The sequence below is a fragment of the Perissodus microlepis genome, chromosome 15, assembly GCF_051167445.1.
Source record: "Perissodus microlepis isolate ML-2025 ecotype Zambia chromosome 15, ASM5116744v1, whole genome shotgun sequence".
NCBI lineage: Eukaryota > Metazoa > Chordata > Actinopteri > Cichliformes > Cichlidae > Perissodus > Perissodus microlepis.
The window spans coordinates 16,017,244-16,043,426 of NC_140475.1; the positions used below are offsets into that span (position 1 = coordinate 16,017,244).

Consider the following 26,183-nt stretch of genomic DNA (forward strand, 5'->3'; position numbering starts at 1 on the left):
GAAATCCAATCATTACAATCTCTGCAGGGAATATGTTCTCTTATCCTGCAATTAATCAATTCAGATGAATTATTAAGCTACATTAGGCACAGTGGTTATGTGTCTGATCTAATGAATTCCTGCGTATTCAGGAGTTCCAAGCATAGTGCACCTTGTTGAGAGCACTACTTTTCTGTATATGTTTAATAATTTGGTAGCTAGGCAGTTCATTTGTTTGATCGGTCTTATATGTGTTTTCTTTGATTTGGGCTGAGTGATCTGTAAATGTCCTTCACTAGTTCAAAAGTTCTCTGCCAAAGCAATTAGTGCTTGACCGGGACTCAGTCAGTTACACTTTGGCTTTACAAGAAAAAAATCATAAATGTATAGCAGCTACACACCTCTGGAGCGCGAGTCGCAAGTTTGATTCCCACCTGGGGCGTCTGTATCCAGTAAGGGTCCTAGGCTTGACCCTCCATGCTATATGAAGTCATGCCGATACCCAACATCCACATTGACAGCGAACAACTAGTAGCTCAGTGTTCCAACATTTAGAAGAAGGGACTGTTCTCAAAGCTAGAGACTGACGAGGTACAACACACATGTTACGGCAAGGGGAGCCAGGACAACAGGTCAGGGGGGAGATATCGTGACCCCCCCACCCAAGCACTTGGTACCCGTCTCCTTGAGTGCGAGAGTCCTGAAAGGTAGGATCATGGCGAAGCTTGACTTGACTACGTGCTAAGATGGATCAATACATGAGGAGATGCTCTCCCCACTACTGTTCTGCATATGTCTGAACCCGCTATGGATACGGAATTGAGTTGTCAGCCATCCTCCTGTGGATTTCATCAAGCTGTATGCCAAGAACGGGACATCGATTCACTGATCCACACCAGCAGCAATGACATCGGAATGTCATTCGGGCTAGAGATGAAGGTGGTCAGAACTGAGGGGATTGAACTACCAGACGGCAACATTGCAGATGTAGAGGATCCCGCAGGCAAATGGTGCCTAGTGGCCTATTCATGGTTCCCAAGTACCTGTAGAGGGTCAATCAACGCCTACTAAATAGCTGGCCAAAGGAGGAGATAGAAGCCACTGACATCAAGACAAGGAAGCTCCATGCAAGGAGGGTTTCAAGGGTTTCCAAGTCCAGCACCCTGAGGCTGTACGCTAAGCGGAAGAAAGGAGGCAAGGGACTGGTGAGTGTCAGCACCACAGTCCAGGATGAGACAAAATACATCAGGAAGATGGCCCCAACCAACTGTGTGAAAATTGAATACCTCAGGCAGAAGAAAGCTGAGGAAGAGGAGGAACATCATGGAATCCAATCAATAGCTCAACAAAGCTGGACTGAAAGACAGCAATAATCAGGCGCTAATCATGACACCACAGGAGCAAGCTCTGAGCACATAGAGGCTGGGGTCTACCACACCCCATGTGCAGGCTGTGTAAATGGCATAGTATACAGAAACATCTGTGCCGAGTATGGCGTGGAAGTCCCCAGGTCAAAATGGGAGACGCCCCCTAGCGTGCTGGAGAATGACCTAGCTAAGATTCCTGTGGGACTTCTAGATACAGCCGGACAAAATGGTGGTGGCTAACCAACCAGATATAGTGGTGGTAGACAAGCGGAAGAAGACGGCTGTAATGACAAATGTAGCGATAACGAATGACAGCAACAACAGGAAGAAGGAACACGAGAAGCTTGAGAAGTACAAAGAGCTTGGGAAGATGTGGAGAGTGAAGGTAACAGTGGTCCCAGGGGTAATCGCACTAGGTGCGGTGACTCCGAAGCTAGGCGAGTGGCTCCAGCAGATCTCAGGAACAACATCAGAGAACTCTGTCCTAGAAGAGTGCAGTCCTAGGAACAGCTAAGTTACTGCACCTTCAAGCTCCCTGGCCTCTGGTAGAGGATCTGAGCTTGAAGGATAGACCGCCCGCAGGGGTGAGAGGGGAATTTTAAAATGTTACTACTGAAGTTGCCCCCTGATGCAACAAAGTGTGTTTGAATGTTGGGAAAAAGCACTTGTATTTATGTGTATGTGAATGAGGCTTGTTACAGCAGTAAGATGGTGCTTTGAGTTTTCAAAGACCATTTAGTATTTAAGTTAGGAGAATTGTGCAGTGAAATTTCTGATTATCCAGATCGTTTAAATTTTTGAGTTGCGAATCAGGGTTAAAAATAAGCTGATAAGTAGCAAAAAGAAATATTTTGGAATGAAAGTCGATCATCAACAATCATTTCTTCAACGACTTTGTCAGGACTTGCCTGCTGTCAGCAACTATATGATCAAGGGCAGCACATGGAGTGCGTTCACACTTGAATTTGCCTTTTGTGAGATTGGTTTCGGTCTGTTTAATATTTACTTGCAAAGGGGGGTGCGGTGTGAGCTTTCACACTGCACACACCTAAAAAAGCGTTGAATAGGTGTCCTTGAAAAGAATTCCCTTCCCCTATGGGCTCTATGTGAAATTGGTTTTGAGATTTACACACCAAAAGGCAAAAAGGAAGGTTATAGTTTACAGAGCCCAACAACAGAAAAAATTGTTTGGAAATTATTTTAAAATAATCAGTGCAAACAGTTTCCTCTAAAAATACTATGATTATGACAACAACAACAACAAAACAGCACGCAGAGACATATCTTGAAATATCCACTGACAGTGATCGTACCTAGCCTCCAAATCCCAGAAAGTGGGGTCATCGCTGGCCCAGGGGTTGGATGGTTCAGGTGATGTCACAAATGGGTCATACTCCAAGTACTGCTCAGTGTAGGCTATCAGACTGACACACAACAGCAACAACACACATGACAAAGGAAAGGAGGCATTAGCTTGTCATATGTTTAGAGACAGCAGTGACATGCTGATGATTTGAGGTAAATGTTAATAGTGAACCGCATGTTTTTCTGCAGTAAAATTAAGAAACTGATGTCTTGAGTAGTCTGAGACATCAACAACAACAACAGCAACACTGTGCAGAAAATATTTTCCTTCTCACAGATTAAACAATAATGCAAGAATCCCCAATAACATACAAATGTATGTACTACAACTTCGCTGCACTGCCAACGCATGACCTCAAGTTGTACGAAGGCGAGGAAAAACACACAACTTCTTCTCTTTACAGTAGTAATATCCTTCTAACCCTGCGGTACAAAAGCTTCATTATATCTAGCTATGACTTTTTGATTTACATATTACAACACATGACAATATGTGCTATATACATAAAAAGAAAAAGAAAAATATAAAAATTACAAAAAACTGCAGAAACTCCATTTACTTATGTGTTTCCAGACCTTTTATTTTTGATGCTGATTCCAGAAAGTTTTAAATTGACTAACAAATAAATGCAATTCCAGATACCAGGATACCAGGATCGATAAAAATCATAGACACCAGGCCAACGGAAGTTATAGAAGCTCAATACAATATACAGTACATTCTGTAACGGCAATGAGCAAGATAAGCAGGGTATCAGGACCATGGACAGAGACAGCATCGGCCCAGAGTTTGTTTGGATGTTCCTGTGCAGAGATCTCTGAATGAGCAACAATGTAGTAGAAACTTGATGTCCACCTGAGGATGACACCTACAAGAGCTGCCCAGCCATAAAAATCAAAGCTCCCCTGCACAGTTTAGTGCTGTTGTTAATGCCAGGGGAAGTTTAGAAGCAGAGCACTGGTGACTTTTACACACCAAATACCTCAGCACTTGGCGACCCTAATCTGTAATTAAACTCTTCCCTTTTGCAATAATACTACATAAAGTTGATTTTGAAAGGAATTTCTTGAACTGACTTGATAATTCATTGAGTGACTCTGTGAGAGTGACCCATTCTTTTGCAAATGTTTGGAAGGATATTATAAGCTTTGGCAATGGGACTGAAAACAATAATGCTGTGTGTGGCCCAGTGCTTATGTCCACATAGTGTAGTTAAAGACTTGTTCTCAGTTGAAGTTCAAATCATTAAACAGGGCAAGACAGTTGAAATTGTACAGTGAGCAGTTTTTTAAAAGACTACAAAAACACAATGTTTTGTTCTTAATGTGTTAAAGGAAAAAGTATAGTCTTTATGGGGCTGGAATATTGCACAAAAATTATTTAAAATGAAAATTGTGCAGTTTCACATCACATCCCAAACATCCTCTCTAGAACTCTTGACCCTATGGTGTATTATTAGGTCAATATTCAAATTTAGAAAATGTGACATCATGTTGATAAATTCAAGAGAATGAAAGTAATGAAAATGCATGTTGAGCCCGAATGTCACATTGTCTTTAGATCTGTATATCTAATAGTCACACTGAGCATGAAAATCCAGGAGCAAAATACAGCCTTACTGAACCAATTCATACCCAAACAGCAAAAGCAGCACTCTGGACTCAAAGCTTTGTCACACTTACTGGTAGGCTCCACTTCTGAATGTCAAACTGAAACCTCCACAGGTGTCAAGAAACCTATTATCTCCTGTCTGCCACTCCTCTAGGAGAGTTACAGTAAAAGGTAGGCCAGTAGCACAGAGCTTTGTCTGATTATGGATGGTCAGAGAGTACAGGAGATGGGAACGGGGCACCTTAGCGACAAAGAGTGCCTCACAAGATTGACAAGATAGAGATTGGACATGATGCTGTGCTCCATTTTAAATGTGTATGTGATGTAAGTTTCCTGTACCTTTCAGCAACTTTGGACATCTTCATGCAGTGACGATCTAGCTGGGTATTCAGGAATACGATCTGAAAAAGACAATGAGCACTAAACCATACCAAAAAATCTTTTTATATAAAGGTTTTTGAATCTGATTGCATGATCTCAACTAGAGCTAGCAAATACCTGTAACAGAAATAAATGAAAAGGAGCTTGTTGAGTCAGCTGGCAGTGTCTATGTCAATCGGCAATACTGTTAGTGCTACCATTTCTCATAATTACTGTTTGTGCGAGAAAACAATCCAGCAGATTTGAAAAGATTTGACAAGGTGGGCACCGCACAAAATGCGTTACAATGTCTGCCAATCTTCTCTGTAATTGGCCTGCGGCTGTGAAATCCAGTGCTTGTGTCGTTTAAAGCAGAAAGAGCACAAAACACTGACATCTTCTCTAATGATGGCTTATAATTTTGTCAACATTTGAACTGATTTTTACCTCCTTTTCTACATCCTCCTTGGTGCCTTTCCTGCAGTGGTGTAAAGGAGTGTGTATGGGACTCTGAGACTGTGTTCCCTCCTCTATCACACCATACACCGACTGGGCCATTCAACCATGATGAGAGAGGAGACGTGGGTAAGTATTAGAAGGTACACTTATTTTCTTGCAGTGTGGGAAATGATATGTTATGTCATTTAAAAAATGCAAGGGACATGAATTTTAACACAACTTACAAAACATTTTAAAAAAGGAATAATCTTGTTGCATGGGGTATATTTTAAAAAATCTCTTTAAAAAGATTCCTGTCACAAAGTTGACAGCTAAGGTTTTACCTTCTTAACTCTGTGAGGATTCTTCATGCGTCTACATTTCCTGATGTCCATCTCTGTGGTGTTAACACATCCAGGCTGCGGAAAAAAACACCCCAAGGAAAACAATGTCATTGCATCAGCACTATTTGAGAATGCGGATTAGGTGGGTGGCTATAATCTCACATAGACAGGAAGTGTGTATGTGAGACTTACCACAGGTCTGTGGACATCCCAGAAAGCTCTCTCTTGGCTGTCCAGGATCTTCCTTTCAATTTTATCCTTTTTCCTGTCAATCCTGCAGAATAGAGCAGTGTTTTTTAACAATAATGAGGCTCAGAACAGACTCAGTCTACAGTGTACTCTGTAGCTTCATACACACTGTCTGCATCCACATACTGTGTAACTCTGTGTTTTTCCAGGTACTTGAATACTTCCAGTTTTTTGATACCTACATTTCATTTTTTTCAAAAAGAAATTAATTTAAAAATTAAGAATATTCATCGTGAGTTAAAAAAGCATTTAAAATTGTCTAACAGGCTTCGAGAATAATAAGAATAACAATTGTATAATTTGTTGATCTTCATAATGTTTTAATAAGTTATGACTTTAACTTTTAACTTAATAATTTTAAGGAATTGCTACTTTGCATCTAAAGTCTTTGACCCCTGGCAAAGTGCATTATGTTTGTTTATGTGCTAGACTTCCACATTGTTACTTATTTAGAAGAAGAAGAAGAATTAGAAAACATTTTAATACTAGTTTCGTGAATCATGATCAGATTAGAAATGCTGGTCATATATACCTGGAACCAAAATATGGAAGCAAATGTAATAATAGCAGTTCTCTTTATTTCACAAAGATCTTGGGAACATTTTGGAAATTACAGCTTTCCCTTTAACATCCTTCAGACTGATGCAACTGTGGATTCATAATCAAAAGAAGGCTGGCAAAGGATGGTGGAAAACAGAGCAGTGTGTACAGTCTCCACTCTTCTTCCATTTTCGAATTTCCATGTGTTCCAAGTAAGTATTGCCTATGTTTGTTGGTTTAAAGAGCATCTGATGTGAAACACACCTGTAGACACGTCAATCCTAATCCCACAGTGGTAATCTTACACAAAACCACACGTACAAATGCTCACTTCTCATGATTGCTTGTCTTTTACCTTGAGTGTGAATGACATCAGTGCATGCACTGCAGTTTCATGTGTTGCCTTGGTAACAGATCACACTTACTTGACCTGGGCCTCAGCCTGCATGTAGATAAACTCCCACTTCCTGGCAAAAGCTCTCTGCAGCCTGGCCAGGTTCTCCTGTTAGAAATGAGATTGAAACATTATCAAAAGTCAACAAGGAAAAACAATAGTTGGAAAAAAAAAAATACCGTTAAATACATTTGACAGTTTTAAAGTTTGAGTCTGCTCCAAGAAGTAATTTAGATTTCATGCCATCACAGACACACGCCTGTCTGACCTTTAAGAGGCTGTATTTTTTTTGGTCCCAGAGCTTGACGCACAGATCAATACTTGGACTAATAGCTTAGAGCAAAAGTTCAACACTCACAGCCTCATAATCTGCCAGCTCCAGCCTCGTCTTGTTCTGCATGGTCCGCTTGCACAGGTAAATAGCTGAAGGAGAAAGAGAGAGAAAGAATTAATCACAGAGACATCCCTGTTCCTCCTTTTCACTCATCTGTGCTCATCTCTCACTCTCTGTGCAACCCACCTCACCTCTCCTCACCACCCATTTTACATGGACTACAATCCCTCTCAAGCTGCCCACCATTGGGATTATGAGGCAGTTTTAAGAGTCCCTGAAATCCCAAACCAAAAACTCCAGTCGTGGCTGTGTCTGAAAGGATGAAGGGCAGGAAGTGGAACAGTGATTGACTAATCATGTCAGCTGTTCGCCTCCTCAACTAAAAGTACAGTGCTTACTGGGCTTCAGTGCTTTGCTAAGTGGGAGTTTGTTGAGCTTTAGTTATAAATTGCAGGCTTATGTCTTCTCATCTGTTTACGGTTGCTTCATCTTTCTTCAGATCAGGAAAATCAGAAAAACATCTACATAGTCAAGACTTGAAATGAAACATTGTATTAAAAAAAGAATAGCACAGTTATATCACCTCAATAAAAATAAATAAATAAAGGTTAAAACTCTGTGTCTTGGTGAGACATTATGACATGAAAATATGTAGTTTTCATCAATTAATAAGAATATTATGACATATTGAAATTAATGCATAAAGCTGATTCTCTTTATCCGGATGCAGCGTTTTCTGTCAAAGAAACGATTTGTCACTCATCCATGTTACTTGGTCAGGCTCAGCTGACTGCAGGCATCCCCAATTAGTTACTTATTAATACTTCCCTACAGTGGAATATTTAATTGGTGTCTGCTTGTTATAATCACTTTTTAAGCTACACAGTCTAGCTTTTGCTGCATAAAGCTTGTTCAGAGTTGAGCTGACAGACAAGAATTGAAAAGTTAGATAAATTATCCAGTTATAATCTTTCTGCTGCTAATAAAAAGGCAGTCAGAAAACATGTTTTTCCAAAGGTTTTGCCACAAGATCAGATGTAGATTGATAAGATCCATATCTTATCCCTCAGCTATTATTGATGGTTATTCATACCCTGCTGATGTCGGAAGTGTAGTTTGCACTTTACATAATACCTCAGAAGCAGCTGTTGTAAATTAGATTAGAGACCGGGACCACAGAAAGCATTAGTTCCAGCTTAAATTCAGTATAACACTAGCAGGTTTCGTTCCATGCAGTGATGCTATATTACTGTTTCCAGCCCATGTATACTATTTCTAATCCATTTAATTAATCTTATGACTAAAGCATTGCTCTTTAAAACTTAAAGGACAATCAAAAACCACAAAATGTCAAGATATTCCTTGAAGTTTCTCACCATAGTCTGTGTTCTCAGGCTCCCAGCAGTTGGACGGCCAGAAATATGGCGCCTGAGGGCAAAACAAAGTAGAAATGTGAAAATCAAAAGTGATGCTGAATTGCTGCTGATTGTTCCCTGAACCTCCCAGGTCACGATTTATGAGTCAAAACTATTTGACAAAACTGGAGTGACGATGATGACCTTTACAAGATAGCTGTTTGCCTCTGAGACACAGTGGAGCACATGATTGTCTTGCTTCACCAATCAAAATATTTTTTATTATCAGGGCAGGAGAGATTCAGAACAGCCAACTTCTAAAACTTTTCACACCTCTGCAACACCCCAGGGGGCTATTACTCATGGAAAAGTATTGCAGAAAAACAATAAAAGAATGACAGCTGGGAAGTAAACAGTCAGAAAACAGAACAATAAGCCGCCAGGCAAAGAACAGGTTCTGTATTTGACAAAAAACTACGTAAAACTGTTAAACGAGTCCAAACCATCTGTAGTATTTTCATTGAGAAGAGATATTACATAATTGTGATTTTTCTGCCCTGTGTTTCTCTTTATCTTGCACTTGATTTGCCTCCAAAAGGAAATGCTAATGAGTGGTGATTATCTTTATGAAGCTCTTTCGGCTACAGCAAATAGACCTCCTCCTCCTCCCCTCTTTTATTCCACTTCACTTTGAAGGAGGAGAACCAAGGTCAAATAACCTAATGTGCACTGTTGGTTTAATTAAACTGCTCTTCTGGCTTCACTGGAGATTCAATCCTGTAACTGCAGTATGTATAGGAAGAAGATGCTACATAGAAATCATTCTAATCGCACCACATGCTGCTTTTGCATTCACAAATGAAGAATTTGAAAACATGGTTTCCTTTCTTTAATTAGAGACTTCAGTCTGGCATAATTAATATGCAAGCTTAATGCCACTGCCTTATCTGTGAACAGTGAAGGAGGCACAAAATGTCAGCCTTACTTTATTTTTTTTGTTCTTTGATATGAGTCTCTAATTGTAGTGTGGGCTGCTACACTACATGTCCCTGTAAAGATTCTGGTAGCTGCCTATTTGGCCCGGACCCAGACCTGCTTCCTCTGAGCTCTTGATGAATATTTTAACAGCTCACCATCCATTTTTAATAGGGTCACAGGATCCCAACATAGTACTGAAGAAACTGTAGTGGACAGGGCCCCAGTGCTTCTATAACGAAGCAAGCAATCGTCAGTGGCTGATTGGGATATTGTAGGCGACCCCACAGCTAGATTAAACTTGCTGGAGGTTTTTTATTATCTCTTACAATTACACAGAATGAAGAAGGCATTAGTGTGAGAGTCATGTCTGGCACAAAAGGGAACATAAAAGGGAACATAAAAGAAAAAGTATTTTCATCTATTGACAATAAAGAGCCGGTACTCGAAACTTACTATATCTACATTTCAAAAGCTATCTGAATGTGCTGAGTCAACCACAATTTTTCCACCATGTTAAGAATAGCTATCGAAAGTAACATCCATCCATCCATTTTCTTCCGCTTATCCAGGGCTGGTTCGTGGGGGCAGCAGCCCAAGCAGAGAAGCCCAGACCTCCCTCTTCCCAGCCACCTCCTCCAGCTTGTCCGGGGGAACACCAAGGCATTCCCAGGCCAGCCAAGAGATATAATCTCTCCAATGTGTCCTGGGTTTGCCCCGGGTCCTCCTCCGCGAGTCGCTACCTTATTGTGGTGGACAGGTTTGCGTGACCCAGGGATCCCAGGGGCTATGTAGGGCTGTGCGATATGACCAAAATCTCATATCCCGATATAAAACATCTATGTCCGATAACGATACAGTTATCGGACATAGATGTTTCACAAAAATTTAACATTTTCTGTAAATTCTGTGAATCTTGGGTAGCTGAAGTGTTTCCAGCTGGGCGTCGTGTATCTGGAGTCGAGTGTTTCACCGATGCATGAAACTACACGTTTTTAGACATAGGTTGTAACGCCGCCGTTTTCTTTGCGGCGTGCTGCAGGGAAAAGCCTGTTCTAATGTTTGAGTCTAAGGTTTATTTTTTAGCACCTGACGGCTCTTTTTTGCTTTATTTTTTGCCAGCTTTATAGAAACTCCATCATGCTAGCTAGTACCCAGTACGAAAAAGTCAGCATAACTAAAATAAACTCCACCTAAACCTGCAGTCTATCTGACCCAGATAGACTGCAGGTCATAACTTCTTACCTGAAGTTCAGTTCACCCGACACTCGGACCGGCGGCCGCCTTGGGCCAAATACCGCCTTGCCCTTTCCCTTATCCACCTGCTGGCCTCCACCACTTGCTAATCTGTCGGAAGCTCCGCGACAGCCACCACACGAAGTAACGAATAACGACCCTATCTAAACCCCAGTAACGATTAACGCGTCCCTGATTTTGGCATAATAACTAGTTACTGTGCTCGTTACCACAATAATAACATAGTTACTGTAATGCGTTACTTTATAACGCGTTAGTCCCTACACTGCCCAAGAGTAACAGTCACAGGGACAGAGCCCTGTTTTAGGACAGACTATTGTTGTTACCAAGTAGCTTTCCCTTAACTGTTTTTCTATTCCAAGAGCATTAGGTATCTGTAAAGTTTCTAAGCTATTTCTTCAAACTGTAATCTGGTTTTAATCACATCACACATCACATCCAGAGTTTCAGGTAATCATTAGCTATCCAGTTTCATATAGTGGTTCAATCCCTTACTTACTCACTTGAATTTTTCACCCGTCTATACAGAAAATAATTTTACGATATTTATCAAAACAAGACACTAACCTAGAATTAACCACGAAGTATCTAAATGCTGATTGTTACGGTTCTCATTAAGCTTCACATCAAGTATAAATCTTGAGTTTGCTAATAATTAAATGTGGCCATACCTATAGCCTTCTCTGTGTTTTTAACCACTTGGTGTGTCCGCTCACCTGGAAGCGGTAGAAAGTTCCATCGTCTTTCAGGGTAAGGACATGGTCTGAGATTGGGAAAAAGTACCCCTGAGCTGCAATTAAACTCCCAATGTGCATCGCCTCAGCTGTAAAAGGAGCAGAATAAAGAGATAAATAGATTACAGTAGATTCCTCAGCATTGCAGACAGTATTTACATTGCAGCATGGATAGAATTAAGTTGGTTGAAACAACATCTAGACAATGAGATCAAATATGACAGTCATGGAACTGATATTTTGTAACATTACATTAATACAAAACTATGAATCACCTGCCAAATATACCATCCCTGGAATATTTTTGGAAGTGGAGCATTTTAAGAAATGCAAATATATCAACACAGCTTGTTGAACCTTCTTTGTTTTGTTTGTTTGTTTGTTTAAAGTGGCTTTCTGCTAGGACTATGGGAATCAGAGGTGGTTGGGATGCACATGGATGACTCAGTGACTGATTCACTGTCCAGGCCGTGGGCTATTGTACCAACAATAAACACTGCTCTCCCACCACCAGGCTTTAGGTCAGGCCAAAGAAACAACAAATATAATACAAATTCTGTTTGTTAAAAAAAACAACCTAGTTGCCTCTTTTCCTGTTTGGTATGTTTTCTCTATAGTATTAACTTGTAAATGATTTCTACAGATAATTGCCAAGTTTTTGTAGTTAGGTCTTCTGAACAACAATGCACCTGCTCACTATAAACATCTCTTCATTGTAAGCATTTATTGCAGGCAATTGTTCAAAAACCTATCATAAAGATAGACACACCCCTGTATTTCTTATTACATAGTGTGCATGCTTTTTATAAATAAATCCTGCTGTTCTGCTATCATGGGAGGTTGTGGCATTTAGAATTCATTCAGCAGAGTACACTCTGCTTTCCCATTTTAAAAACATACCTGGATCCTCAATGGACAGATTCTTCATCAGCCACTGTACAATATCTGCACCTGTATCAGATCAGATGAGGATAGATAAATAGCTGCAATACATGGTGTGTTTACAATAATGTACTGAAAGATATAGATTTGGGATTAAACATACAGCAGCCCGGGGGGGGGGCAGGACAGAAGGACACAAAAAAACAAAACAAGGGGGCTTCCACTTTTGGGGCAAAATATACACTCAACAGTCATTTTAGTAGTTACCCCTTGCTAGTAACTGGTTGGAGCAGCTTTCACCTTCAGAACTGCCTTGACTTTTAGTGCCATAGATGTAACAAGGTGTGGGGAACATTCCTCAGAGATCGTGGTCCAATAAAGACATGATAACATTTTGCAATTGCTGCAGATTTGTCAGCTACACATCCAGATCTTTTAGATAGAGAATTGGCAACTGTAGGCCATTTAAGTAAAATGTAATGTTAACCATGACCAAGAAACCAGTTTGAGAGATTTGAGCTTTGTACTATGGTATATTATCCAACTGAAAGAACATGGGTACTGTGTGGAAATACAGGGATGGATGTTGACAGCAACAATGCAATGCTCGCTTGGTAGTAATGGACCATAGTGAGCCAAAAAAAAAAAAAAATCAGATCAGGCAACATTTCTTTCATCTTCTGTTGTCAAACCCTGCATCAATTGTAGCCTCAATTTCCTGTTTTTAGCTGGCAGTAGTGCCATCCAGTATTTGAGTGGGGAAATCCCAGTAAATCAGTTTCCAAAATACTCAGAGCAGCCCATCTGACACCAACCACCATGTTCAAGGCCACTTAAACAATCTTTCTTCCCTATTTGGATGCTCGGTTTGAATCTCCAACCTACATGCCTAAATGCACTGAACAGGTGTAACTAACAAAGTGGCCAATGAGTGTAAATATACAAAAGTGCCCCAATTTACACTTCCAAAACAAAACCTAAAGGTAATAGAATGATGATAATAAGACATAATACATAATCAAAGGCTTTCTGCATGCTAAAAACTAGGTTAGCTTATCAGTATTTTTCCCTCTAACAGAAAACGAAATCTCAAATGTTTCAACTATTTCACCCAAAACAGTGGTATTCGTTTGAATATAAATATAAAAGATTTTAAATGTGATCCCATACCTCAAAAGATCAATATTTAGAGACTATAAAACTCTATTAGAGTGGAATTAGAATATCTTCTACTTTCCTTAGTGAGGTGATGTTTCATTTCTTCATCAGTTATTAGTTTCTTAGCCTTCAGCACTCAGCTGCAAACATTTGAGAGATACTGTTCTGCATATCCATCAGCCGCTGGGGTAATTATGTTTATTGATACGCTCTGCTTATTGCATATTGGGTATGCATCTTCCATTAATGCAAAGACTGGGGTAGTGGTGGTGGTGGGGGGGGGTGTTAATAGTCTATGTTTTTGTTTTCATCATTTGTTTCATTCGTTTGCTGCGAAAGCCTCCCACTGCAGCACCAGCCTGTTGGAATGATTTATGCTGTCAGTGAAAGTGATTACAGCCAGCTGGCAAGGGGGCTAACATTCATCCCTACCCATCAGGTTCAGCTAACAAATAATGCTTTCTTTTGTTGTTTTTACTCCATTTAAATTCAAAGTTTATTCTGAAGTTGGACAGCTTGACGCACAGATCCCCACAGTCGCAGCTCTACAGGAGAAGTCAGGGGTTGACTGCTTCACTTAAGGGCACCTTGATAGTAGGACAGCATTAGTCATTCTGTTTATGCACTTACACACTTTTTCAAACGTTTAATTATATGTTGTCTTCCCACTTTTACCTCCAGCTATTCAGCTTTTCTGTGCCTCAACAGACTGAAATGCAGCCACCAAGCAGATGATTATTTGAATATAAATGTGTGACCAAGCTGGAGAGCTAGGATGTACTGTATAGTGTTTCACAAAATACCTTGCAAGATGGATTTTTTGGATGCCTACCCTTGTGTTGTGAAATAAACTAATGCTCTGTCTAGATGACAGGTAGGAAATTGATATCCTGCTCATACCTATCTGTATAGTGTATCATAAGTCTGCAATTAACAGACAGTTCACCTTTTTATAAAGTCTACCCAGATCATTAATATTTCCATATTTCCTCACCTTTTTTCAGCAATAATTCTTCACATACAACCTTAAAAAGAAGCTGAATAAGTATATATCTCAAAATATCAAATTAAAGTACGTTGATTAAATTATCCTGGAATAGCTGATTGAACTGTCATTTTTCAGCCTCACTAAAACAAGAGGCCCAACAGACATCAGCATTTTCCATCGTCTCATTTTGTTCTCTGGGCACTTAATGTCCATCAGTGATGCACTTCTATAGTTAATGTTTGTACAGTGCAGGTTAGGTCACTTTTTGCTTGACATCTGTCTCTTTTGATTTCTTACCCGTAACGACACTGGGGATTTTCGTCATGAAACTTTTGACAGTTCTGATGGGTACACCGTCCGTCTCGTCCTGGATGCGAGTGATAATGTCTTCAATCTGTAGAATAAGGCAGAAGACAGAGTTTCAAAGTTTGAACAAACGGAAACTTTTATCCATGTGAGACAAGTATTAGTTAAATATACTTTATTTAGATTTTTCTTCAGATATTTAAACAGTTAATCTTTAAGTTGAAGTGCTGCATTACTTCAAACCAAGACAATGGCAAGCGCTATGATTCATATTTATGCCATCACAAAGGATCAGCTCACTTCTCTTCAATTTATGAAGACAAGACTATCATTAGCTGCAAAGATGCTGCTACAATTTCTACTGTAGAATAAAATATGGCTTGCAAGAAAGAAAAATGATATAATTCATTATATGGTCTAACAAACCAGTTAATTACATTGACTTTAAAATTCAACTGTTTATAAATGCTTCATGGAAATTGATACCAGTGGAAAAAACACAGGTAGTTTATAAAAAACAAAAGCTCTTCTCCTTTTTCACTTTTTATAGGTTTAACTATACACTTCACCTCTCGCTGTAATGTTGTGTCAACCACAAGACTGAGTCACATGATAACTGAGTCTAATCTAAGCAGGAGTTGAGGTTCAGCAGGACAGCACATATCTGTGGCCCTTAATTACAATTGCACAGATGTTAAACGAAACACGTCACCCACTTTGCACTTAAGTAATCAGATTAGTATTTGATTATCTGGTTTTGATTGCAAGGTTGACACCCCCTCTCTCTTCACAGATGCTTTTTTTGTTTGCGTCAGGGAGTGGGAAGTGAGAAGCTGGTCGCTTTGGAGACAGCTATCGCACACTAACGCACAACCCGGCAGCTATATATAAACCCTGAATGGAACCCAGAGCAACGGCAGAGAGGCAGAGATAACCACATATGCTTTTTACATCTAGACAATTAAAGTGATCACAGAAAAGAAGTGCATTTCACCAATTTTGAGAAAAACACATTCTACTTCCTACCTGTAGTGCCCATAGTTTATTTTACTGCAAATATGTCCTCAGTTTGTGCAATTTTGCGACCCTTATGAGTATATTTATAATGTGCAGCTGTCAGTGGAGTATAGTTCTAGGAGCCACCCACGCTGGGTTAAAGCTGATGACTTCCACAACAGACTCATGCAGACTCAATGTACAGTCTGTTTAAGACTGAACATACTATTCATCCACACAGTTTTTCAATATTTCTTTTTTTTTTTTAAACATTGCACAATATCCAAAATAATTTAACAACATTGCTTTGCTGGTGTGCTTTTTTTACTTGTATGAATAGCAGAATCCCGTGGATGCATAAAATCACCTCTTCAATGGCCCCTGTCTTTAGAAGCATTAAAATTTTGCTAAAAACAAGCAAGCATACAAACGCAGGGTGAGAGAAGTTAAAGCTGGCTTTAAATCTGCAAGAGAAGAGAAATTCATCCCTTTCATAAGAACAAAAGGAGCAAAAGCAACATATTGGCTTTGCTCTGTGTCTCTTTGAATAACTCAGCTGGGTAAAAGTGCTGTTTTCGCCACACAATTTTCAACTGCATGACTACCAGCAGTTTTTAAAAATATCACAGCTGGTTTTGGTTTGTTTTTATTGACAATACCCCAATGTGATTGCTATACAAATAAAATGCTGTACTCTTCTAAAGTCCACCACCTATTAACTGGATAAACACAGGCAGATAGAAAATTGGTGACTGAGGACTAAACAGAAGCTATAGTTTATGCTATATGAAAGGCATTTAAGCTGCTTACACCTGAAAGTAATTAGGCAAATTTACCACTATCTCCTATCATAAACCTCCTGTCCTGTTGCAAGTAGACAGGTGGCGTGAAAACGCAGTATTTGTGTCGTCGAAGGGCCTGCAAACATTAAAAAAAAGAAATGACTGAAACACATCTTTCTCACTTTCCGGCACAGATGCTTCCAACCAGTCTGGAAATTCAAACTGACAAGCTTCCTGCTTTTACATACATTCCCGCCTCTGGCCATCAGACTGCTGTCACCCTGTTCCTCTCTATAGATCCTGGCTGTCTGCCAAAAGCAAAGACACAGAGAGCTCCGGGCTACACTTCAAAATCAATACAACTAATATGATTGTAATAAGATGTTGATAGTGTGGAGGTAGCTGCTCAAATGACTTTAATGGCTTCCACTATCATGAACAATCTACTCCTGCTCCATTAATGAAAATAGGCATTCACAACATGTTTACTTCATGCTACAACAGCTGTCACCCACTGAATCTAAAATTGCCCAACACTACTTTGTATATCTGTGACGATGAAACACGACAATGGTATTTTTGAAACAAAAAGGAGGAACATTAAAAAAATATTTTCTGTGTATTTTATAATATTTATCGTTACACGTGACCAAGTTGAGTCGCTGTTGCATTACATAAGTTACATAAGTATCATAATTATTAATACCGATTTGCTGTATGTGGTCTGACTTACTGCCTGTAGCGTTTGGTTTGCAGTTTTTGGTTATGGAGTTAGACTCCATTAATGTGTGTGAAACTGAGTGTGAAGTACGGGGGATGAGAATTAGCTCCCCCAAATCTGAGGCCATGACTCTGAGCTGGAAAATGGAAATGGCTGAGGAAAAGTTGCTGCCCAAAACGGAGGAATTTAAGTACAGCTGTGGAAAAGAAAGTTTTGGAAGCAGCCAGATGCTGCAAATCAAAAACGCACTTGAATAACTGGTCATCAAAATCCCCCAAAATACTCTTGGTCCACTCCGCAGATTAAAAAAACTGGAGATTTGATACAGATTCAAATATGATCCTTAGATCAATAAGACTTCAGCACCTCATCATACAAGTATGGACTCAAATATCTAATGGACTCAAGCAAACAATTACTTATTTAATTCTCTATTTCTGTGCCTGTGAATCATTTGTTTTCAGCTGTCTCTTAGCTACAAATATCATGACTACTGAAGAAGAAACTTGCTGCACTGAGAGGAACGTCCACAGGTTAGTCATAGCACTTTGCAATATGACATTAAGCCAGGTCTAATGTGTTTTTTTCTTGCAAACCCTGTACTGGAACCCTGATGCAATGCCATAGCGATCTTTTACCCCCATAACTGAAGACTTCCTTTTAAAGCACAATCCTGGTGCCCTAACATAACATTTTAAGACTAGATTAGTTCAAGATGACTCTTCTGTTTAGATTACTGGTTGATTAGATTGGTAGTTATAATTACTGTATGTATTGTGTCAGTGTAGATCCTCACAAGTCCATACAAACATATGTGCATGTGTATATAGTTTTGGGGTTGTGTGCTGTATGAATGCGCCTGCTTGTTTGTGTCTTGGCTTGTAGTGCAGCCCAGCGGGAACAGATTTCATCAGACTTATTGCAAGCCGGTCTATTTAACACGCCTGATTACAGTGTTATCACCACACACTTAGCATGGACCAGCTAGCGGGCTGGCAGGCATCTTGGCAGACAGGTTGGTTACAGGGAGAAAAGGGCTGTGCTACGGACTGTGGTTTAATGATCTCTTTGGGCAAAAAAAAGAAAGAAAAAAGAATGGCTATCCATTTGTACTTACCAGAAATGCCATCGTCATGGTCCCTCACTAAGCCATTAATTGTCTGATTGGGTATCGTACTTACTTGACTGTTACGCTAGAGGGGTGTCAAACTCAATTGCACAGGGGGCCAAAACTCAAGGCACACTTTAGGTCGCGGGCCAAACAAGATAAAGATTTATTGAACACACTAAAACAATGTTTTTTAAACATAAATATGAATGAAAACAGACCGGAATATTATTCCAGATTAAATAAACTAAAAAAAAAAAAAAAACAACTTTAACAATAATAATGGATTGGATTTATATAGCGCTTTTCAAGGCACCCAAAGCGCTTTACAATGCCACTATTCATTCACTCTCGCATTCACACACTGGTGGAGGCAAGCTACGGTTGTAGCCACAGCTGCCCTGGGGCAGACTGATAGAAGCGAGGCTGCCATATCGCGCCATCGGCCCCTCTGGCCAACACCAGTAGGCGGTAGGGTAAAGTGTCTTGCCCAAGGACACAACGACCAGGACAGAGAGTACGGGGATCGAACCGGCGACCTTCCGGTTACAGATGCGCTTCCCAACCCCCTGAGCCACCGTCGCCAATATTCTGCTCCTCATAAAAATATATCCTGTCAAAATTATGCAAGTTAGAAATATGAACATGCTGCCAAAAACCCCAGAAAAAATAAATGAAAGCATACGCATAGGTTCGAGCCGCATGTAGACGGAGCTGGGCATTGCTTCAGGAATGGAACTAATAAACTGTGCGGGCCATTCAGTGTCCCATTACACTGCAGCTCCATCTGAATCTGCACAGGTGCAGTTCAGCAAAGTCCGCTGACTTGGTTCAAGTGAGGCAGGTTGCACTGGTGCATTTGCGACAGCTTCACTTGAAATGCCTTCACCACATCATACATGTCCATGAACTGACAGGTTTCCTTGCTGAGCTCAAAAACTCTATTGAGAACTTTTCCCCAACTCAGCCAACGGACCTCTGTATGATGAGGAATGTCGGCAAACTCTGAATCTATTTCCCACATAAAAGACTGAAATTGACAGTGATTTAAACTTTTAGCTCAGATAAAATTTACGGTTTGCGTTACGGTGATCATTACATGCTCCATTTTTTAGGACTTTACCACACAGCCTTTCCTGGTGTATGATGCAGTGATATGCTGTTAACTCACCGGTACAGTTCTCCTCCTGCATCTTTACTCGCATCCTGCTGACTAGTCCGCTTTTTTCACAGCACAACACCGGCGCTCCATCTGTTGTAAGTCCAACAAGTTTGTCCCAGGGCAGTTTCATGTCGGTTACACTTTGACATACGTTTTGAAAAACGTCTTTTCCTGTCGTTGTCCCTGCATCGATTTAATGTTCAATATTTCCTCTGCACGGATGAAGATGGCCAGCTGTGCAATGTCCATCATGTCTGTACTTTCATCCACAGCAAGAGAGTATGCGATAAAGTTTTTTCACACAACTGTGTTCTTAAATCAGTGGCCATCTCACAAACCCGATCGGCAATCATATTTATCCTCAGGCTCACATTTGCCAAAATCTGCGTTTTGTCTGGACACAAGACGTCGCACAGCTTCATCATGCAGCTCTTCAGAGTGGTACCGATTTGGCTTTCTCCTCTGCTACAATAAAATTTGCTTTCACAACAGCTTCACTTTGTGATTTTGCTCTGGTGAAAAAAAGTCTGCTGAAATGTCAGATTCTTCTTTAGCTCTTCTACTTTCTGTAGTTTCTGCATTTAGGTTTTTCAGCTTATCCTGACGTTTTGTCTTGTAGTGCCGTCTAAAATTAAATTCCTTCATTACAGCCACATTAGCTCCACTAATAAGACACATGGGTTTACCAGCAATGTCTGTAAACATATATTCAGTCACCCACTGGCGCTGAAAGGCTCTGCTTTCAGAATCAACTTTTCTCTCCACCATTGTGAGCGGCTAGCTTCAAACAGAAGTTTGACTTGATTGACACGAGAATGTTCCCAGTTAGCCTAGAGTTCAGCAAGGAGGCTGCAGCGCTGCATTATGGGACCTGTAGTTTGTATATTATTAGCGCCTCATATCGCCGGGCCGTGCATAACAATAATAGTACATCTATATAAAATGATCTGGGCCGGATATAAATGTACTCCGGGCCGGATGTACATATATCTGTATAAAAAAGTACAAAACATTTTTCTACACTTTTTTTTTTTTTTTACAAATTAACTTATTTCAGCAGGTATTGTGAAGCATTAGTTGCATAACAGACATGCTACCTATCCATCCATCCAACACAAGGTAAAAGAAAGGTACTGCACACCTAGAATTTCTCCCTCAATGATACAACCATACAGAGTATTTCATTGGTCGTTGCATCATAAAACCATTTATCAGTTGAGAACATTTATTTAACATCCAGCACTGTGACTAATGATGGTAAAATTATTTACTCAAGAGTTTCTTTTTTTTTCCCCAAATGCAAATGGGCTGAAGCATGAGTCAGGACAAGGGCACAATAATTCAAAGCTCAACAACCTGGCATGGACACCTAAACACGCAGAGGAGGCTAACACAAAGTACATTTTATTGTAAAATAGCCCCCTTTTGAATTCCTGTCCCTGAAACAGCTGCAATTAGCCTTTCATAGCAAAAAGCGAATTACGTGGGAGAGAAGACTGACAAGGCCATTACTATGGTTATAATGGAGCAGGGATACATCCTGCTGAGAGAGAAAATGTCAGCCACAGCCTTGAAGAATGGGAATTTTTGTGCAGTGATACCTGGGCAACACATTTTGAGAGAAAAGAAAGAAAATTACCTCCTCTGAACCATGCAGTTCCCAAGCCATCCCCACAGTGAAAGTTAACATGCTGCTAGATTGATAACAGCCTGGCTGAAGGCCAGCTGGACAACAAGCAGATAGATGACTTCAAGTCAACAATCTTGAGTTGAATATCCTCGCTGTTTGTTTGTTTGACTGCAGTTTTGATCATTTAATGGTCTCACTCATCTTGATCTTTCCAGACAGATTATTTACAGTTCCTTTAGTACTGTAAGACTATTTTCATCCATTCTAGGGCTCAGAATTATTTTTGTAACTCATGTACAAACACCAATCAAACCTAAATGTACCTTGGGAGGATTGCATGCCATGAATTTATTAATTTGAATTTTTGGGGAGGCAAACATAGTATGAACAGGAGACCATTGGCTGATTTGGCTCCTTCCGGATCTACTTCAGTAGATTGCATATTACCTTCCTAAGACCGTTCACAATCAACTGATTGCAACACATTCCTCTGTGCTTTGAGTGGCACTTGCATACTGACAAGAAACTTGGAAAGAAAGTCAAGAGCCAAGCACAGGAAAAAAGGGATTAGAGATTCTGTGAAAGCGCTTACCAAGAGCCGCGCGAGCAGATACAATTTGTCAAAAAATGCAGCATAATAGACTATGAGCTTAAAATATTCAACACAGTGCAATGGACTCAAGAATCATGTTGGCAATGCAACAAAAAAGGCTCAATTTACATGTGTTCAAGACTGTCACCAGCAGCCTAGCAAGCATTTTCTTCAATTTCTGGTTTTTATGATAGTCATAGTAACTTAGTCTGCTTTTTGGCTTAATGTCATGCATATATGCTTCATATAGCATGTTTATGTCAGAGATTTGTCCCCAATTTGACACAAAACGCATGAAGTAATTCATCATGCAAAAGCCAGAGTGTCACGGACCCGGCTCTGGAGGACTCGGGGGTCCGTGAGCAGTTTTGACAGTTTTTTTGACTGATTGTTATTATTATTATTATCGTTATTATTTGGTGATGTGTGTGTTTTTCTGCACAATGCTGTGTTATTCTGTGTTCCACTCATTATATGTATAGGCAGGGTGTGGCTGTGTACCTGTGTGTGTCTGCGGGTGTGGCTGGAGGATGGAGCACAGCCACCTGCAGGCCTGATGGGTGTGGCCCTGCGGGAGGACTGGCCACACCTGAAGTTCCTGCCACACCTGTTGGTGATCAGGGCTCGTCGGGGGAGCTACTTAGGAGAGTGTTGGAGCTCCCGCCGGTGCGGGATCATTGTGTAGTCATCCCAAGTTAGTGTGTGGCAGTGTATAGGAGTGCAGTTCGTGTATGCCCGCGGGGGTCAGTGTTGACGGCTGTTTCTGTGGTTTTCCTGCAGGTGGAAGAGTGGACCAGAAAGGCAGCACGCACGGGGTGTGCGGAAACACGACAGCGGGGAGCACGAGCACAGACGTCGGAGGGGAGCACACACACGGGAGTCAAGGGAGCAACGGGGATTTATTGTGTTTACAGCTTTCACTGTAAATAAAGTGCACTGTTTGCATCGCAGAAACCTGCGTTATGGGTCCTCATTCCCCATATCCCCACAGTCTGCCAGCCAGACCGTGACACAGAGCCAGCCAGTATAGTCTGTATATTAGAAAGTTTATCCACAAACTCAACATTTAATATCTCACTATAAAGAAATATTATGAAAAGCAGCTCTTTTTATAATTCATCCCTTGTAGCATGCCGTTATGGGTGGTTGACACATGTTATGTTCCTAACAGCAATTCAAAGTAATTACAAAATCTAGCGAGAACTGGTAATAATGCGACATGTGACAGAAACAAATAAAGCACTGAAATTGTGTAAAAATAGTACAGAGAGATCTGGTGAAGAAAGATTACCTTGGAAACAGCACAAACCAATCAAGATATAATTACATATCCTACATACATCGGATACATCGGCTCACACAGGTGGTAATTAAACGTCTTACCTTCTCCATTAATGCTACTGGGCAAAGACAGAAATCTCTATAAGAAACCTCTTGTTTTGAGCTTAAAACAACTAGGTGGCACATCAAGTGCTGTGGTGCTAGGCAAGAAGCTAACTACTAGGACATTTAACAAGCTCTAACAAGCTCTTTCTGCAGTCCTGGACTGGGAAATGCATGCCAAACCAGGCAACAATTCGTTTCCCAGCCAAAATCCCAACAAACAACTTGCAACCAGACCCGGATCTTTGGCAAGTAACACCTGTAAAGTGTCTTAGTCATTACGCTGAAGGTCTGAAGATGCTGACAATCAGCCATACAAATGGAGAAAGCTACTTGCGTTTCAGCTGAAGAACAAGTGCACAGTTGGAAACTAAAAGGTATATCCAGTGGAAATGGGGTGTAAGGGCTTTGTAGTCAGTTTAGCTGTAAGGCTTCAGAGGGGGCTCTAGGAAGGCAATCAAAGCAATCAAAGCACTCGCCATGGTGCCAAAATAGCCGGTCACTGTCTTGGGGTAAAAAGAAGAGGCAATGTCAGAGCCACCGCCTAAAAAATAACTACAAGACTCTAATCATCCTGCAGTGAGCCTGTGCTCAGGTACAAAGCCAAGCAATCGTTTCACTAGAACTACATTACAAAGTTGCTTTAACACGTCCATATACTGTAAGTATAATAACTATATGGAGGCAATATACTGCATCTATACTTATACTCCAGGCACTCTAGGGTTGAAGATGAAGTAATGTGTGAAGCCATGCTTTAGTGTGTGCTTGGATATGTGTAGGTGTAAGTATAAGTGTCATCCAAGGTAACAGTTCCTTCTGAGACCAGTTTTTCTTTTAGTAGAGCACCTTGCCTCCCCTGCAGTTTCCTGCATCCCACTGCTACCGCTCAGAGATCTCTGCACTGCTGCAGATATCACATGATTTTCCTGTAGAGAAGATTACAAAGATTACTAAAAGTAATACCATATCTTATTAACTTTTACAGAGGGTCCAGATTCCCCAAAAGCCTGTTAAAGTTACATAAGCCAACTCTGTTAACTTGGATGATCTAGCTGGAATAACTTTAGCCCCTGAAGACCTGGACTAAATTCACAGATAATAATTTAAAAAAAAAATAAAATAAAATTAATATATTAAATGCCCTTCAGCACTCTAGTTTTGTCAAGGCAGCGGTTTTCAAAGTTATGATGACCAATATTGGCAACTGTGAAACCCAGGATGTAATTCAGGGCTGCACAGAGAAAATGCAGATATTTAACATTTGTAGTCTGCGTAACCAGAAAATGAAAGCTTATGATACGATGAGTTTACAGTTAGGTTAGGTTGACACCAGCTGTATTTGTCAGTGTTATGAAGGTTTTATCTACTGAGTGAAATGCATAGTGGTGCATTTATTCTCTTGTTCAGGCCACACAAGACATTATCAAGGGCTGTCACTGTGCAGTATGTGTGTGTGTACAAACAAACCAAAATTAATATTAATTGTAAGTTATGTAATACAAAATGCAATCAATAGGTTAGATTGAGACCGACCAGTCTAAATGAAAACATGGTATGCTTTAGTTTTGCTAACATGCTCAAGATGACTTGCTGAAGTTCAAACTGAACATTAGAATGGCGAAGATAATTTAAGTGGCATGTGTTGAATATTTCAGAAACTGCTGATCCACAGGGATTTTCCTATACAGATACCTTGAGGGTTTACAGAGGATGGTCTAAAAAAAGAGAAAATATCCAGTGAGCAGCAGTTCTCTGGTTGTGCCTTTTTGTTGCTAGATGTCAGAGGAGAATGGCCAGACTTCTTTGAGCTAAAAGGAGGGCAAGAGTGGCTCAAATAACCATTTGTTACAATACATGGATCCTTGAATCAAATGGGCTATAGCAGCAGAAGACCACACCAGGTGCCACTGCTGTCAGTTGAGAACAGGAAACTGAGGCTATAGTTTTATATATATAAAACTAACAACAGACGATTGCGGAAACGTTTTCTATGGCGTTATTTTTGTGCCTCTATTCTGAGCGCATGTAAGAAAAAGAAAAAAAAGCGCAAATGTTGCATTTTGAGGAGAAAATTATTTTGAGCAACGAAAAGTTTAATTTGAGCAGACAAAATTCATTGTTGCCTGCAAGAAATGTATTTCAGTGTTTGCTATTATCCATATACACACACAATAACAGCTGCTCTCAGTTGTTGGCCACAAAACCAACCAATCACAGACTTGGATGCAAAAATTCTGATTGGCTGTTACAGTCTCCAATCAGCTTGCTAGCTACTGCATTCTGGAAACAGGGTCCAGAATGTAGCTAAACCCAGTGGAATGGTTTGGTTTAAACTAGATTAAAACCAACAATGGTCTTAAAAATAATATGTTTTGAAATAAAGTAATTAAACATACTAACCGAAAATGGATTTAGACTGACACTGTAACAGCCCATCAGAATTTTTGCATCCAAGTCTGTGATTGGTGGATTTTGTGGCAGACTTAATGGTGTACAGAGAGTTGAGCGTGCACGAAGCAGAGATGATTAAAATATACTTAAAATTATACTTGAAATCATATCTAATTGATTTTTACATTTTATTCATTTAGATTTATACTGTACTGCTTGATAACAAAATTCATCACAGGAAAACTTATGCTTCCTCACTTTACAACCCAAAACAAAACTATAGTTCTAGTTTATGAGAAAAAAAAATGCAAGTTTAAACACCGTAAATGTATTTTTATATATCTATTTAAATTTCTATAATGCTAGACTAGACTAGCATCAACACCTGTGGTAATGTGGCACCTGTCAAGTACCCCATCACTGACTTGAGTAGCTTGATGAGTTCTTTGCTATAAAAAGGAAATGCATAATTTGCACAAGCTCCCAGGTCAGTGAAGAGGATAATTATGATTGTCGACCTTTTGCTTAAGAGTGAAATAATGTACTGATAATAAATCTCCACTGTGATGGAAATTGCATAATAAAGTCTGAGCGCATACAGTTAATGATCAAGCTCTTGTATGCGAGAACTAAAATGAGAGAACTTGGGTAATCCCACATTCAATCTAAAATCTCATGCAAGATATTAGCGTCTTTCTTCATTCCAGAAGATAATCACCATCCCAACCTGGCAAAGGTCAAAGTAGTTTCGTCAAATATATTAAATGTAGTGACTTCG

General features: G+C 40.1%; 1 protein-coding gene across 2 annotated transcripts in view; it reads right to left on the reverse strand.

The window, feature by feature from the left end:
* LOC146371959 (regulator of G-protein signaling 6-like) overlaps positions 1-26,183 on the reverse strand; it is a 99,565-nt gene that overhangs the window by 7,053 nt on the left and 66,329 nt on the right. For both annotated transcript variants that reach the window (XM_084954252.1, XM_084954253.1), the window contains exons 3-13: positions 14,629-14,725; positions 12,204-12,254; positions 11,286-11,392; positions 8,359-8,410; positions 7,007-7,071; positions 6,680-6,756; positions 5,658-5,739; positions 5,466-5,540; positions 5,131-5,232; positions 4,663-4,724; positions 2,660-2,770 (exon numbers count right to left, since the gene is read on the reverse strand). In XM_084954252.1, coding sequence (XP_084810378.1) covers positions 2,660-2,770; positions 4,663-4,724; positions 5,131-5,232; positions 5,466-5,540; positions 5,658-5,739; positions 6,680-6,756; positions 7,007-7,071; positions 8,359-8,410; positions 11,286-11,392; positions 12,204-12,254; positions 14,629-14,725 — 881 coding nt within the window. The remainder of the gene's footprint in view (positions 1-2,659; positions 2,771-4,662; positions 4,725-5,130; positions 5,233-5,465; positions 5,541-5,657; positions 5,740-6,679; positions 6,757-7,006; positions 7,072-8,358; positions 8,411-11,285; positions 11,393-12,203; positions 12,255-14,628; positions 14,726-26,183) is intronic.